A 14,824-nucleotide genomic window follows, 5' to 3' on the forward strand; every position below is an offset into this window, starting at 1 on the left:
TACTCCTCCTGAATTATGTTATGTTTATTGATGCTTGTATAATTTAATTTCACACAAATTCCATTAAAGATTATGCCCTCTATCACAAAATGCTTCCAGTGGGGAAATATAATCAGGTTATAATAGATTTGTGTGTTACATTAAGATGACAATAGTCTAGTAGGTCCACTGTAATAATAAAACAGAACACAAACAAGGGATAAAATCAATGTCACACAAGAACCACTGCCTAGCTAACTGGCAGCCTCTATTATCATAGATTAAATAAATAAAAAAAAAAAAAACAAGTCACTATAGTATTGAGATTGAAGCAACTGTTTAATAGTTGCTTGTTTTGTTAAAGAAACTCCTTCATTTTTCTGTTTTAAATAGTTGCTAGCAACACACATAATTAAAGTATTATTTAAACATTAAGCAGTGTTATATAAAGCTGAAAAAAGGAAGTTCCAAAAAAGTTCTTTTCATCATTTAAGAACTGCTAACATAGACTTGGGAAATCCTTTCCCACAATTCAGAGAAATAAAGCTTCCCTTGCATTTCTTCTTTTAAAGAATTCAGTGCCCAATCTGTTATAGTAATTAAAAAAATAATTAACCATGGGTACCACTCATTAACGTCTACAACAAACTAGTAAAACCTTTAAGCAAGTAAGAATTCCAGAAATTATGCCATTCTTTTCAGATAGCATATTTAACCTAAATAAATGAGAGGTGTTAATAACTGTGCCTCCTCTACAAGAAGACTGGTGCCCAGTCTTCAAATTCAGTCAGTACTAAGTGTGCCTGCTAAAGTTTATCAGTTAATATTATCTATTGCTACAGTTGTTACTGTGAATACCCAAACAATCCATTACAACGAAACTATGGTTGGGTGATTTTTATAAACTTTGTCAGGTAGCAATTACTTCCAATAACCCATCCTGAACCAAATCTGGGCTACTGATCTTTAGGTAAAAGAACTCTGTATCTTATTTCTCACAGGCTTATTATTGCAATTCATTGACATATTCACAGCTATATCTACTAAGAATTAAGCAGAAGTGAACTCGTTTTTCTTGGATAAATCTAGGAACTAGATTCCTTGATTTGTTTATATGGAAAAGAAGATAGAAATTCAAGTTGCAGACTGAAAACTAATATACAGTGTTTAGTCACTGCTTTCCCTTCTGCCTCTCTTCCGAAATGTTAGAGTATTAACAAATTGGTGTCAAACTTTTTGTTTTTTGTTTTTAAAGAATCAAAAGAGAAGGAAGCTACAGTTCAAAAAGATCTGCGTAACTAAAGACCTGAGCTAATTGTTGATCCTACAATCAATCCTTTTACAAGAGAAAATGAGGACACAGATAAGGGGGTCAGTCTACAAACTTAACTGGGTCAGCCAATGATGTTTCGCATCCACATCAACTATGGGATGTAATTTATGTATAAAGTCTTAAGTATCACACTGTAGGCAACATATGAAAACATCAATTAACATATCAATTATTTGCTCCTATATCAATTTGTTGTTGTTTGTTTCAAATAATAGAAATAAAATAAAAAAAAAAAACAACTTCCTAATCCCAGAATGGAATCAGGTCCTTAGAAAGGCCTGCAGAAGGAACCCAGATACTTTGCATACATGGGAAATACAAAGTGTTTGCAGAATTTGATCCTCCTCCACTCCACAACTTACCCACAGACAGACAAGGAGTCATAATGCTCTTCCTAGACCAAGTATTCATATATCACAGGAAGACCAAACACTTCATTCTCAACCAGAAGAGAGTTAGAGAGTTTTCATTTTTTCCCCTAGTTTATGCCATTTTCAATCTTAAATTTCTCTAAAACAGTATTTATTTTAAAATATCTTTTTATACATGTCTTCATTTTGCCAACTTTTTTTTTTTTTTGGTTATGCCAATTAATGTGGTTTTCAATGTCTATTGTTGATGAATATATCTTCAAAGATGTAATTACTGTTTGTTGTGTTCTGGTCATTTACCCGTAATTTGCAGTCTCAACACTGAATAGCTTACTCTGAGATGATTTGGCAAAAGACAAACTGCATTGCACAGACAAGTTAACACAGATTCCTGATAGAGGGGAATAGAAAAGTAAAGTCTGTAAAGTGGGTGTTATGAGGAACTTTAAAATCAGGAGAGAACAACATGCTGTCTCACTTTCTCCTTTCATCCTATCAGTTAAGAGAGATCTACAAATGGAAGAATTTTCATAACATCTCAAATTTCTAGAGATGATCAACAACAATGCTTCAGCGCTTAAAAAATATCTCCATATTAAAGGTAAATAATTTATAAACGAGATACCTGTGAATAAGAGTTTATAATATGACTCTGAATTTCATCCATCGTGTCTGTTCCATAGGACACAGTACCTAGGTGGAGACGCTTAAATATCATCTCATTCTGTGTAAGCGTTCCTGTAATGAAGAAGTGCATTACAAAGCAGCAAAAAAAATACCATGACAAGGCCACAACACTCCACCCCTCAGCCCCAGTCTTTCTTTTAGAAAGAAGGAATGAATCATAAGTTAGCATCAGTTTAGTTAATTAAAGTAATGTTTGTGCAGAAAGATCAGAGTTAGTCATACTGGAAGAAATCACTGGTTCCACCTTCAGCCTGATTCTGCCAACACAACTAAACATACAAACTAGAAAGACACAAAATCATTTCCCTTAGTATAAAACACAGAAAATGTAGTATATAGAAGAAACTGATTCTCAAACATCAACGCAACAGTTTGCACCATGCATCATAAATGCTAAAGGAAAATAGAAAACCATATAGGAATCCAGCACCTCATGTAAAAAAGCAGACATGCTAGCAAGCAGGCACATTCAATGTTAGCTAGAATAAGACAATAAGAACGAATGTCACTTCCAAATTTGACAGATTTAGCCTCCAACTGGAATAAGGCAGAATGAATGCAATCAGTGTTTTCAGAACACACTTTGCATTTGTGAGAAACTACAGGGTGTCAGTCACAGACTGACACTTTGCATCCATCTCTGCCAACTGTTTTCATCCCTGGGTTTGAAAAAACTCTAAATAGAAAGGTGGAAGGTTCAGGCTTCCAAGATGAAGCACATCAAGCAAAAAGAGGTCACCTAGCTTCCCATGGTAAACTCACAAAAGATTATCCTGATAATGGCTCTTCCTCAAAAACTATTTACATAATTACTCAGACAAAGGGAAAATAATTTAGTACGAAACTTTTACTATATTTAACCACATAGTCTTGGGTTATCAAAAATCATAAACATGACAATATCCTGATGATAATAAACACAACATGATACTAAAAGTGCCATTCTTGAAGATTTTACAATAATTTTAATGCAAAGGATATTATAATTATCCACAAATAAGAACCGCAGAATAAACTATTTCATGTCTTCATCCCAGTATGCTTAAAGACACAAGCCACAGGAAGAGAGTAGGTTACTTCTCGCCATTGTGTGGAAAACAGAAATTTTTGGACAGCATCCAGCTTATGCATCTAATAGGGCTAGAACTATTAGTAATTTTGGAAGATTCATTAAGGTTGTAAAAGTCACGTCTTCCTCAGTTATATCTGATATGTCTAACACTCCTACATTCTGGTAAGATCTGTATGGTGACACTTCATGTCAATTGTTGTACCATCAAGCCACAGTTATTGTTGTATTACTATAGAAGCATTAGATCATCATTACAAATGCATCCCCTTTTCCCTCTCTGCCATTAAAAACTGACACTTTCCATTCACTTTTCCTTCAGGATTTTTTACCAGTCATACCATTTGAATTTAGAAAAATATTTAAAACAAGTATATGAAATACATAATTTCTTCACAAAATGCATAACATTATTAAAAATACATATGAGAAGTAGAATATTCCCAAGGCTGGAAAACAGCCCATGAAGATAAAGTTCTTGATCTCCACAATTAGGGAGACAGACTACTTTCATACAAGGGATAAGAAGAGTTTGTTTTTATAGTCATCATGATGATTTTTTGTTTTGCCTTTATATGCTTTACTTTTATTCAAATATTGTTTGTTAAATTTGATTACATTTATGACTGTAATTGTGGGTTAGGAGAAAAAAAAACACACAACAATCTACATTTTGCAGATGAGAAACAGGCAAGTTTCCACTTGCAATCATGAGAAATTAAAATCTCCATTTAAAAAGAAAACAAAACAAACAAAAAATCCAACACAACAAAAATACAAAGTACTTTGTTCAATATTGTTTATTGCAAGAAATTTCCAAATAAATCTGCATAACGTTTGTTACTTTCCAGGCATGCTAACATCTTTCTCACTGCCCATAGCTTTGCCAATTTTTGAATTAAAATAAATGCTCCCTAGGAGTTGGGGAACTAAATGCCACTCAAAATTTGAGACAGCAGGCAACTGTCAAATCTGTTTCTCACTAGTTCAGTAATTGCTGCTTGGGAAAACAGAGAAAAAACAAAATTGGCTCTACGATTATTATATGGAAAGATTATTTCTTCTGACATTACTAAATCCGTCCAAGTCCAAATCATGTGTAGTTGAGGGAAAGGTAGATAGATGGAAAATTAGTGTCATTCCTTCTTGCCTCCCATCTCAGCAAGCAGAGAAGAAAAGCTTCAGAGTATAAAAGTATGGATTTTCCTATCTTGCAAGAATCCATGGAAAGAGGTTCAGGAAAAATGAGCAAGGGAAAACTATTTATAAAGACAAGGTTAAACATTCCAGCAATCACGAATTAATACTCAGATCTTATGCATTACTTATAGAATCAACATCCTTCCATTTTATCAGCTACAGTAGTAGGAAACATCTATGGCATATGAAAGCAAGCTGCAAAAATATCTGTACTCGCTATTCAAAATTCTAATAAAAATGAATGAAAACAAAACCCCAAAGAAACAATTAATTTTTGCTCTTGGTTTTTTAGACTAGCATTAGGCTTTCAACAACAGACACAATACATCTGAAGCACTGTGAGAGAAACATGGGTAGTTGCATTTATAGATGCATAATTACCCCAAATTTCTACAAAAATAAAACAAAATACACATTTTCCAGTCATCCAAATGGAAGTTAAAAGTTTTCCTATATGTGAAAACTAAGAATTTACTTTTACATTCTTCTAATGAAGAATTCATCCAAAAAGGATGACATCCCCAATAACTTGGTCCAAATATTTCATAACACCAATTAATCATGTTATAACTTAAGAAGCAATTCTTAAATTGTAGTCTTCTAGAAGAAACGTAATACACCTTGACAAAACAATGCGTCCTTTACTTTATCCACCAAAATGCAAGCCTTTCAAACACGGAGAGAAGGAATTTTTTTATATAGCTTAATTTAGGAATGAAAAGGAACCCCAAAACTGCCATTTTTCTAGTCTGCTCAAAGTGATAAAAGTACTGAAGAACGGTATGAGACCTTTCTACTTTTGATAATGCTTTTTAAACACTTACATATCAGTTCCACACTTTTAAGACATTGCTAATATGAAGTTAGTGGATAAATAAAACTACTTTAGAAAAAAAAATCAGAAATTATGGCAGTCAATGTATGATCTCCAACTAACATCATGTATTCATTGCTCTGCTATACTGTTAGTTACCACACGAGGAAAATATCCTGACAAAAAGTTAGTAGACAATTGCTGAAAAAAAAATTAGTATATTCTTTAATGAATCCAAGAGTGTTTTTTGTTGTTGGTGGTGGTTTTGTTGGTTTTGGTCTAAAACTGTGTCATTAAACACAGAGTAAAGCAGGCAAAGACGAAATTAATTTCTAAGGAAAAAGTCCTGAAGGCATCATTCCCTGGGTGGCAACAGATGTGATTCACAACAGAGCTGCAGAGGGTTTTTTGTTGTTGTTGTTGTTCTTGTTTTTGTTTTGAGAAGCAGATGCAGATCTATCTGATCCTACATTACTATATGGTAACTGGGACTAATACCAGCAATCTAAAAATGCCAAAACAAAAGAGCAAGAAAATACATATAACACAAGAATCAGTAACTTTATCAGAAATTGAGAAGGTGAATAATCTATAAGGAAGTATGAATTCTTTGATTGAGCTATTTACTTAGATAAAAAGTCAGGGCAAAATTGAACAGTTCTATTGAAACTTTAAGGGAAATCCAGCTCAATGCTCTTAATAATGAAACTGTTGGCAACAATCTGGTGGCAGATAACTTTCTCTTAACTTTGGAACAAATACAACCTGGTAAGATTACAAAAGGAAAATTTAAAAGCTCATGGTAAACACATATATATGTCTGCTCACTCAACTGCTCCACTTAGGAACAAAAGCCATAAACATAACCACAATAAAACCTCAAACCAAACCCCAGGATAACCTACAACCTGCTAGGAATGAAGGTGAAAAGGAGCTGAGATTTGCTTATCTTTGCATGGCTGAAGGTAACAGTACTCGTATCGCTGATATAGTCAAGAATAGCAGTAGCTATTTCCTTCTTATATCAGCCTTTCACAGCAACATTCATATTCATCAGATATACTGTGGATTTTCAGTAGATGGGTGTCCAACTGAAGCCACAAAGTAAGGATTCCTTTGACTGATCTATCCTGAATGCATGTCTTGAAGCTTCCCATAGTATCTTATGATAAAAAGCTTTCTGTTCTAGTGTGGCTCTACTCAGCTGCAACCTCAGTGGTACTAATATCATGGAGACAGAGAACAGATAAAGTTAACTGTGTAAATATGTTTGCATCAAAGTGAAGTGAGGAGAGATTATTTCACCAGCATTTATTTATTTTTTTATTTTTAATTAGTCTGTGGTAGCTTATGTTAAACAGAAAAAGACACAATAGTCTTTAAGAATACCTTAAAAGATAAATTTTCAGAAATAATTAGTGAAATTCACTATTCTAATAGTCCTTTACATTAGGCACATTTAATGAAAATGCCTACATATACCAACCTCTAACAAGACTTTCCCAGAAAATCAAGAATCACATTGCTCTATGCATCTGTTCAACTATTATATTTGTTAAGTATCTCATTTGGTCCAAACACCCGCTAAAATGTTAATTACAGAACTCAAATACAAGTGTATGCATTAGTAAATAACTATGTTTGGAAGTCTGTATACATTTGTTATAGCTGAAAATGCTGGAAGTTGTCGTGAATGGCATAAGGCTTGCCATCCCACATCCCAAGCAACAAAAATATTCAAAAAATATTGCCAAATATCTTTATTTTATTCTTTCGGGATTAAAATCTTTTTATGCTCTGGAGAGGGTTAGATACCATGCCCAGCTGCCCTTGGAAACAACTGGAAATAGCTCCCCCTTATAGCTGCCCCCCGCCCCATAACAGATGACGCCTTTCTGTCAAACTTATACGTGATTCAAGTCCAAACAACATGGCATTTTGGGTAATGGATGCTATAATTAAAATGTGAGTCCTAAAAAACCTGTTGTTTTAGTGGGTGTTTTTAGTAATGGCTTTGTTCTACATGAAGATAAAAACTCCCTAACAAAGGAATTAATGTATTGCTTTAATAGGCTGCACCCTGAGTTAAGTTTTAAAATTTATGAGTTCTCTGCAGCATTGTTCTTTAAACAATGGCATTGTCAAATGCAACCAGTGAGAAGATTAAAGTTCTCCCAGCAGATTAAGTACAAATTATCTGTCCTCCTGTTTCAGCATCATTTGTTCATTTATCACATAACGTCTAGTATTTCTGGTCAGTGTCAATATGCTCTGCATCCTTGCAGTTAACAGATGTCTTCTCTTGTCGAATGAATTACTTTATGTTTCACGCACTGGTGGCCGCAGATGTGTCACTATAGCAACATCATTAATTTCAGATCTTACCGGAAACATGCACTCCAATCAAACCTAATTATACCACATTGCTTTCTTGTCCCACAATAAGGAAACTATAATGCAATTATTGGGATACTTCATTTTCTATTCTACTGTGGCAAATGAGAGAGCCACTGTGATGGACGCTTCTTGTCAAAAAGCTTATTGATGAAGCACAAACCCAATTTACAATCATACAAAGAACTACCTTGCAATTATGTTAGTAAGGCAATGCTCCTTAGACTCAACAGCTAATTCTCAATCATTTCCAGCGAAGCTTGGGCCACAGTATAAGATTTTTGCAGACTGTTCTCTGTATTTTTATTTTCAATATTGAGAAAAGATTTGCTTGTTTACACTTAAGAAGATAAGCCTTTTAGTTCCACTTTTTAATAGCACCTACTTGGAGAGACAACTACAAAAATGTCTCTCTTTCTTCTCTGAACAGCCAAGCCTTAAGTGGGCTTAAGAACAGAATCAACTAGTTTGTAAGATTATAGCTGGAAATTCAAGCATGAAAGTACTGAAACCAGCTCTCATGAACGCTGTATAATCATGCAATAGCAATCTTGGATTAACTGTACAGAACCTGTTCATTATCTAAAAGAATGCTTTACATTTATGATAAAATGCAGAATAAGACCAAATATATTCATCAAGGAAGGAAACTGGAAGCAGCTACTGATATACTCAGGTATATCAGGTATTGCACATTGGCTGCAAGTTTGCCTAGTGATGTAAAAACTTTAGAAGTTACAGGACATTTAAGACTAAGAAAATTGACCAAAGCTTTGTATGATGGTCTGAAGAAAAGCATGGTCTGGAAGGCCATGGCCAGTTTTCTGAAGCTTGTCAACTCTGCTGGACTCCTGGCTTATTCTCAGTCACCTCAACCTTTCACTAACACTTGAGTAAGAGCACATACACTGCCTGTTAGTGCAAAACTACTGCCCTAGAATACTGCTTTTACATTCATTTTTATATCAAGTCAATAGACTTCAATGCTCTGAAAATCCTTTAAGGGTGAATGCTAGCAATCTTCCAGACTGTATGTAAACACATTTGCTGTTAAAGCCTTTTTACATATCTATTTAGCCCCATTCAAGTATGCACTCTGAAAGGCCAGAACACAAGTGCTTCTTAAAATTAAACAGAACTACTGTGATTGCAACTGGCATGATGCAGCTTTGAAAAAAAAAAAAATAAAAAAAAAAAGAAAACAAGGCTGTTTCTCTTATGTATACAAGTCTATGAAGTGTTTCCTTTCAAAATTTTATAAATGTAATTATTTTCACTTTAAAAAAACACAGTACCACTACATTTAATGCTATTAGAAAAAAAATATATATATATATTTAAGAAAGTTATTTTTAATTACTGTTGTATTAGGTTAACTTTATCAGTTATTTTTCTACAAGTAGAACTGAAGCTAATTGTTATTATTATTTTAAACTGGGTAGTAGGTACATAGCTTGAGGAAAAGAACACAGCACAGTGATTCTTGTGCTTTATGTTATAAACTGGTCACCAGAAAGGATCAGAATATAATTCTTGCATTGCATAATATAATTTCAGGATTGTAAAGCTGGCTGAATAAATTATTAGCGTTTTATTTTTAACTTCTCAAAATTTTCAGTGCAGTCTGTAACTGTAAGGAGACAATGCCAAAAGTGCACCAAATTTCTAGTTTGGTACGGTAACTGGAGTATTTATCAGAAAAGTTTTAGTATACATTGTCTTTGTTTACAAAGTAATGCTTTGGGCAAATGAACTCTACTGCACTGTTCTGAAAATTTATTATTTTTGAACGTACTTTCCTTTTTCCAAACATATGCTGCAAATTGCATATTTCAAGCTTATGATGAGACAGCACTCTTGAAGTTACATAAATTATCACAATGAAAGGTGCAATTAAAATCAATAAGCAGTTTCAAACACAATGCAAATCATTAGATAACTGAAATAAAACTTGTTAAAGGAATTGCTCATTTGCTTTGAAAAATTACCACACTATAATTAGGAATACTTTTCTATATGCTAAGAAAGATGGCAGTTGTCTTTTTCTTTTATGAAATAGAAGAACAGCATTCAGCAGTATTTAAGTTTACATATGTACCTATAGAATAAGAAGAAATACATTTTCAAAATATGACAATATATGAAATACATGTTTCATTTCAAAATAGGCCTTACTGGAAATGTTCAGCACAGGAGGGAACGTGGACCTATTTCAAGCAAAAAGCTGTGAACTGGGTATTACACTTCCTGAACAGCATAACAGAGTGGAAACCACCTCCAAACCATCTCACCATTTTGAAGTAGATTTTACTTAAAACCACTAAAACATTCCTTCAGCTGTTTGAGAAACAGCTTTCTCATTTCAGAACTTAGTCTAACTCAGCTTCTTAAAAAAACAGAATGTCTGCCAGAACTGAATTATTGAATCTCAGAAAGAACCAAGAAAGGAGAAAAAACACTGCATTTGCTAAAAAACTTGTTATTTATTATGATGTTTTCTGAAATAAATTCTAAGAATCCCTCAATACTTCTAAGACTTAAGAGCACGGTAAGACTGTCACAAGCTTCAGCCATAATGGTAGACAGCAGAATAGAGAGCAAGCTATCACTTCTTCACAGTTACCTGTCTTCTGATCCTAGCAGGGACCAGGTTTTCCAATATACCAGGTCAGGTACCATAATATATTACAGTTGCGAAGATGAAACCATATGGCAGCTCTAGAACTGGTCTTTGTAAAATAAACAGCATCTAATTTCATGGGAATAACAGATATCATTTTAAGATGTGATCTTATGACTTGTTTAGGAGATGACTTTTTCTCTTGAAGGCTGTTCTTAACTGTTCCGATCATACAATATTGCAGTAGAAATAAGATGCAGAAGAATAAGGTGCATCTTAAGCGCTAATCCAGAGTTTTTTCGGAGTAAGAGACATGTGGTACTCACTAATGCCATCAAATGTCCTGTTACTGCATCAGGAGTGTTCCCACCAGATTATACTTGATTATTACTAAATACTCACTTTCTTGTGTAAGAACCAGCCTAGCTAATCCCATTGGCATTACTGCAACAAATCCCTCAAGCACATGCTTAATATTTTGTTGAAAAAATAAAATGAAAAAATAAAGATCAGTAGTATAAATCTACTTTAACGTTAACATATTAAAATATAGAATGAAGTTTACACATTTTATAAGTTATTACATTTTGGAATTGTAACCCGATATACCTGTTTTATCCGTTAGCAAATAAACTAATCGTCCCAACTCTTCTGGTATGGTGCTAGTTCGAACAACTGTTCCAGGAATATTGTCATCTTTCATAATCATCCACCCATAGGCTGCCTTACCCATGTCCAAGTTCACACGTAAACTGCAAAGGAAATGTACACCATAATCAGTGTGAACATTAGGCAGTGAAAGTTATAACCATAAAAAAACTCAAAGCTGTTTTTAGGATACCAGAAAAAAATCATCTTAAAACTACATACAACAGACATTTTGGAACATTTTTTGTTAAGTGTTTGTAGTATACATAACACATTAGAAACTCAGGCTCTATCCCAGACTTTTAGGAACTACTACAATACAAACAAATGCAATACCATGTCTCCTACATGAGAGACTGCAACTCTTTTGAAGACTCTTAATATATTTATATTGCTACACTTACACACATTGACAGTATTATACACTTCATCAACAAGTTCAGATTCAAGTCACAGTTTCAATCTGTTAAAAAAGCAAAACCAACCAAACATAGTTTTTCTTTATGATGTGAAAATAGAGGTATCATTGTAAACAGTGCTGATGATTCTTCAGGTCTCCATTTTTAAATAACTATTTTTCCTTTAGGAAAGTACAAATATATAAGTCAGTTTTTTTTACTCACCATAGCTAATCAACAATGTCAATGTCCTTGCCAAAATATAGTTACAGAAATCAAGTGAAAAGTAAGTATTGTGCCCAAACAGTGAAATTCTGTGATAGCATGTAGGCCAGAGCTGTTACTGCCAGCAGTAAAAAGTAGCCTTTAGGTAGGCTCTGTACTAGAAATTTTTCTTTGCAGAAAGTTTTACTATTTACAGAAGTACAGGATCACAATAAATTTATTTTTTCCAATTCACCCCGTGTCTGCATATATGTTAATACTTCCATGACCATATCACACAAGAATTAATTGCTCTTATTCCTTATATTCCTAAGTCATAATAAAAAAGAAGTCTTCACTGATGCTGGTCAGAGATAACTTAAATCACATTGCTTCTGCCCAAAATTGAATGTTCTAGCTCAAAAGTAGTTCTAACACTTCCTTCCCTTTAGCTATTCACCATACTCCTAGTTACCATGCGAGAGGAATAGTGACTGAGGAATATGCACATGTTCATTTCTGTTGACTCTGCTCTACCAGAAATACAGAAAAGACAGCTAGGATGGTAGTAATATAAATGATTTGTAGCTAATTTGCCCTGGCCAGAGTCCCAGGATTAATAACAGGTTTACAATAACATGACTTAAACTGTCCAAGGATATACCGAGATCAAAATACCTTTTTTTTTTCTTAGCAATTCTAAAGTTGTGCTTTACAGTATAACCAAAACCACAGACACAATTTTTGTCTGTCCCCCTGCAATCACAGTGACAAAGTGATTGTAAATTACCTGAGGTAATAGTGGTGGTAAAATCTCCTCCTATAAGGACGAGATGCATTTAACTAGACTTGTGGGATCATCTGAAATTTCTGCACTTTGAAAAAATCCAATTTATTCAAACCTCTCTCCTTAAATTTGTACATGTTGTAGTCTAAAGAGAAACAAGCCTTTTTGATACAACACCCTTAACCATAGAAAATGGTGCTGTATTCTTGAATTAGATTTTATTTTTCCATTAAAATCAGCAATGTCAAAAAACTATCCCTCTACCTGGTGAGGTATCCCAATTACTTTTGGAATAGCATACCTAACTTCAGCTCTCTTCAATCACACAAGTATTTAAAAATCAAGATAGAAAACAGAAAGGGAACTTAATTGGAGTTTTTTTAATTGAAAACATTACAGTATGAAAATACTGGAAACCACTTGCCTCACAGTGATTAAATACAGTTTTACCTTGCCTTTGTCAATACAGAACCGGTAGTATGCTACCAGCATTTGTTTATGTATATTTGTCAACATGCAGAAAGATAGAAATAAGAACCATTGCAACAGACTTCACACTGAAATACGTAACAGGTAACAAAAGGAATGACAAGAGATTTACTCCTCTTAAGGATGAGAACCTGCTACTTAGTCAAGTACAAAGTGTGATCTCTAGCTCAAGAAGGGAAACAAGCATGCTAAGAATGGCTAGACATTTGCTATAACTTATTTTAATTGAAAGATCAAAGCTGCTTCCATGTCAAAGATGTATTTGGACTATAATTTTATTTTTCTTATTTTTGCCTGGGCTACCAAGATATGTATTCTGTGAGGAAAGCTCTATTTAAGAGTTGCAACCTCAGGCACAATGCGCACAAAGGAAATCCACATGGCTGCTCATACCAGGGGAGAAGTACAGGTCATCCAGATATGAAAAACTGTACTTAGGAAAGATCAAATCAGAGAGATCTCTCAAAGCTTAAGTGCTGTTCATATATTCACTTGCATCTTTTATAAGCATGTGTTAGCAGGTTTTGATGTTCTGAATGTGCTCTATATTCATTTAATTACAATCTGTCACACGTAATTGAAAGATAAGGAGAAAAAAAAAAAAGACAGACACCTCTTGATAAGCAATGAGGAAAAATCTATAATTCAAAGCCTGGAAGTATTTTAGGAATTAACCTAGCTTTCCAGCATGTACTCCTAAGTGGAACAGAGTGTATACCCTCTACACTGCAAAGACCTAACAGAAAGCTGGCACCACTGCCCTCCAGAGAAATAATGTCTCCAAAGTGACTAGTACAGCCCAAGGTAGCTATCTAGCACGAGAAACAAGAATAAAAGGAACACAAAAATGAGGAATATAGATGCATTCTTAGTATTGATTCTAAAATTTGTATGCTATATCTTGCTCTGACTTCCTTCATTTTGTGTCTGTTGTCTTAGTACAACTTTTTTCCCTTTGAAATCATTGTAGTTGTCACCTAGCACATCAAGAACACTAGTGAAACATGGGAAAAATAATGGAGTCCCATTAACATTGAGTTTGCTTTCAAAACTAGAAATCTCTCCAATAGAGCTTCACAAGAATGGATAGAAATACTTGACTGAAATGTCCAATTACTTTTATACATTAAAAAAAGGAGAAACCGATCTTATTCAACACCTAGCTGTTTTCTGTGCTTGGTAATATCAGCAATCATTTCTCCTAAGCCCTTTCTGGACTTTAAAGAACCTCATGATGCAAACAAAAATATTTTACATCTATCAGTTACTTAATGCCTTCTCAATTTCATCCAATTTTAAAGACTCCAGACACATCGGTTAAGGAAAATTCATAAAATAGCATCATATGTAGCACAACTAATAAAGGTAACAATGATATAAATTTTGCATTAGTAACACTGATTTGTACAAAGCTAAATAAAGTGTAATCTCTAAACAGTAAGTTAATATAGGTACTTAAAGGCTGTTGCATAGAATAGATATATTTAGTGAACATAGTGTGAACGTTCTTGTCTCATCCTCAGCACTAGTTACCCTAGTAGGCAAACCTAAGGCAACTTTCATCCAACTCAGGGATTTATTCTGCTATAAGCCAGGACAACATTCCTCTGAAATTCAGCCTGGGAACAAATCAATAAGCACAACATTTCAGAATCTACACTGCTTTTTACCACAGGTTAAAGACAAATACTTTTATTTTTATTCCCTCAAAAACATCAGTACTGGTTTAGGGCAAATAAATTCATATTTACAGGAATTCTAAATTTATTTTTTTCCTAAATGGTAACTACATAAGGTCCTCTTGTGAAAATTTCTGATTTTGCATTTTATT

The 14,824-nt window shown here is 33.9% G+C and overlaps 1 protein-coding gene across 3 annotated transcripts in view; it reads right to left on the reverse strand.

The window, feature by feature from the left end:
- ATP9B (ATPase phospholipid transporting 9B (putative)) overlaps positions 1 to 14,824 on the reverse strand; it is a 164,326-nt gene that overhangs the window by 30,791 nt on the left and 118,711 nt on the right. For all 3 annotated transcript variants that reach the window (XM_068674700.1, XM_068674699.1, XM_068674698.1), the window contains 2 exons: positions 11,077 to 11,219; positions 2,309 to 2,421 (listed from right to left, as the gene is read on the reverse strand). In XM_068674700.1, the coding sequence (XP_068530801.1) occupies positions 2,309 to 2,421; positions 11,077 to 11,219 (256 nt within the window). The remainder of the gene's footprint in view (positions 1 to 2,308; positions 2,422 to 11,076; positions 11,220 to 14,824) is intronic.

This window comes from Anas acuta, chromosome 2, assembly GCF_963932015.1.
Source record: "Anas acuta chromosome 2, bAnaAcu1.1, whole genome shotgun sequence".
Lineage (NCBI taxonomy): Eukaryota > Metazoa > Chordata > Aves > Anseriformes > Anatidae > Anas > Anas acuta.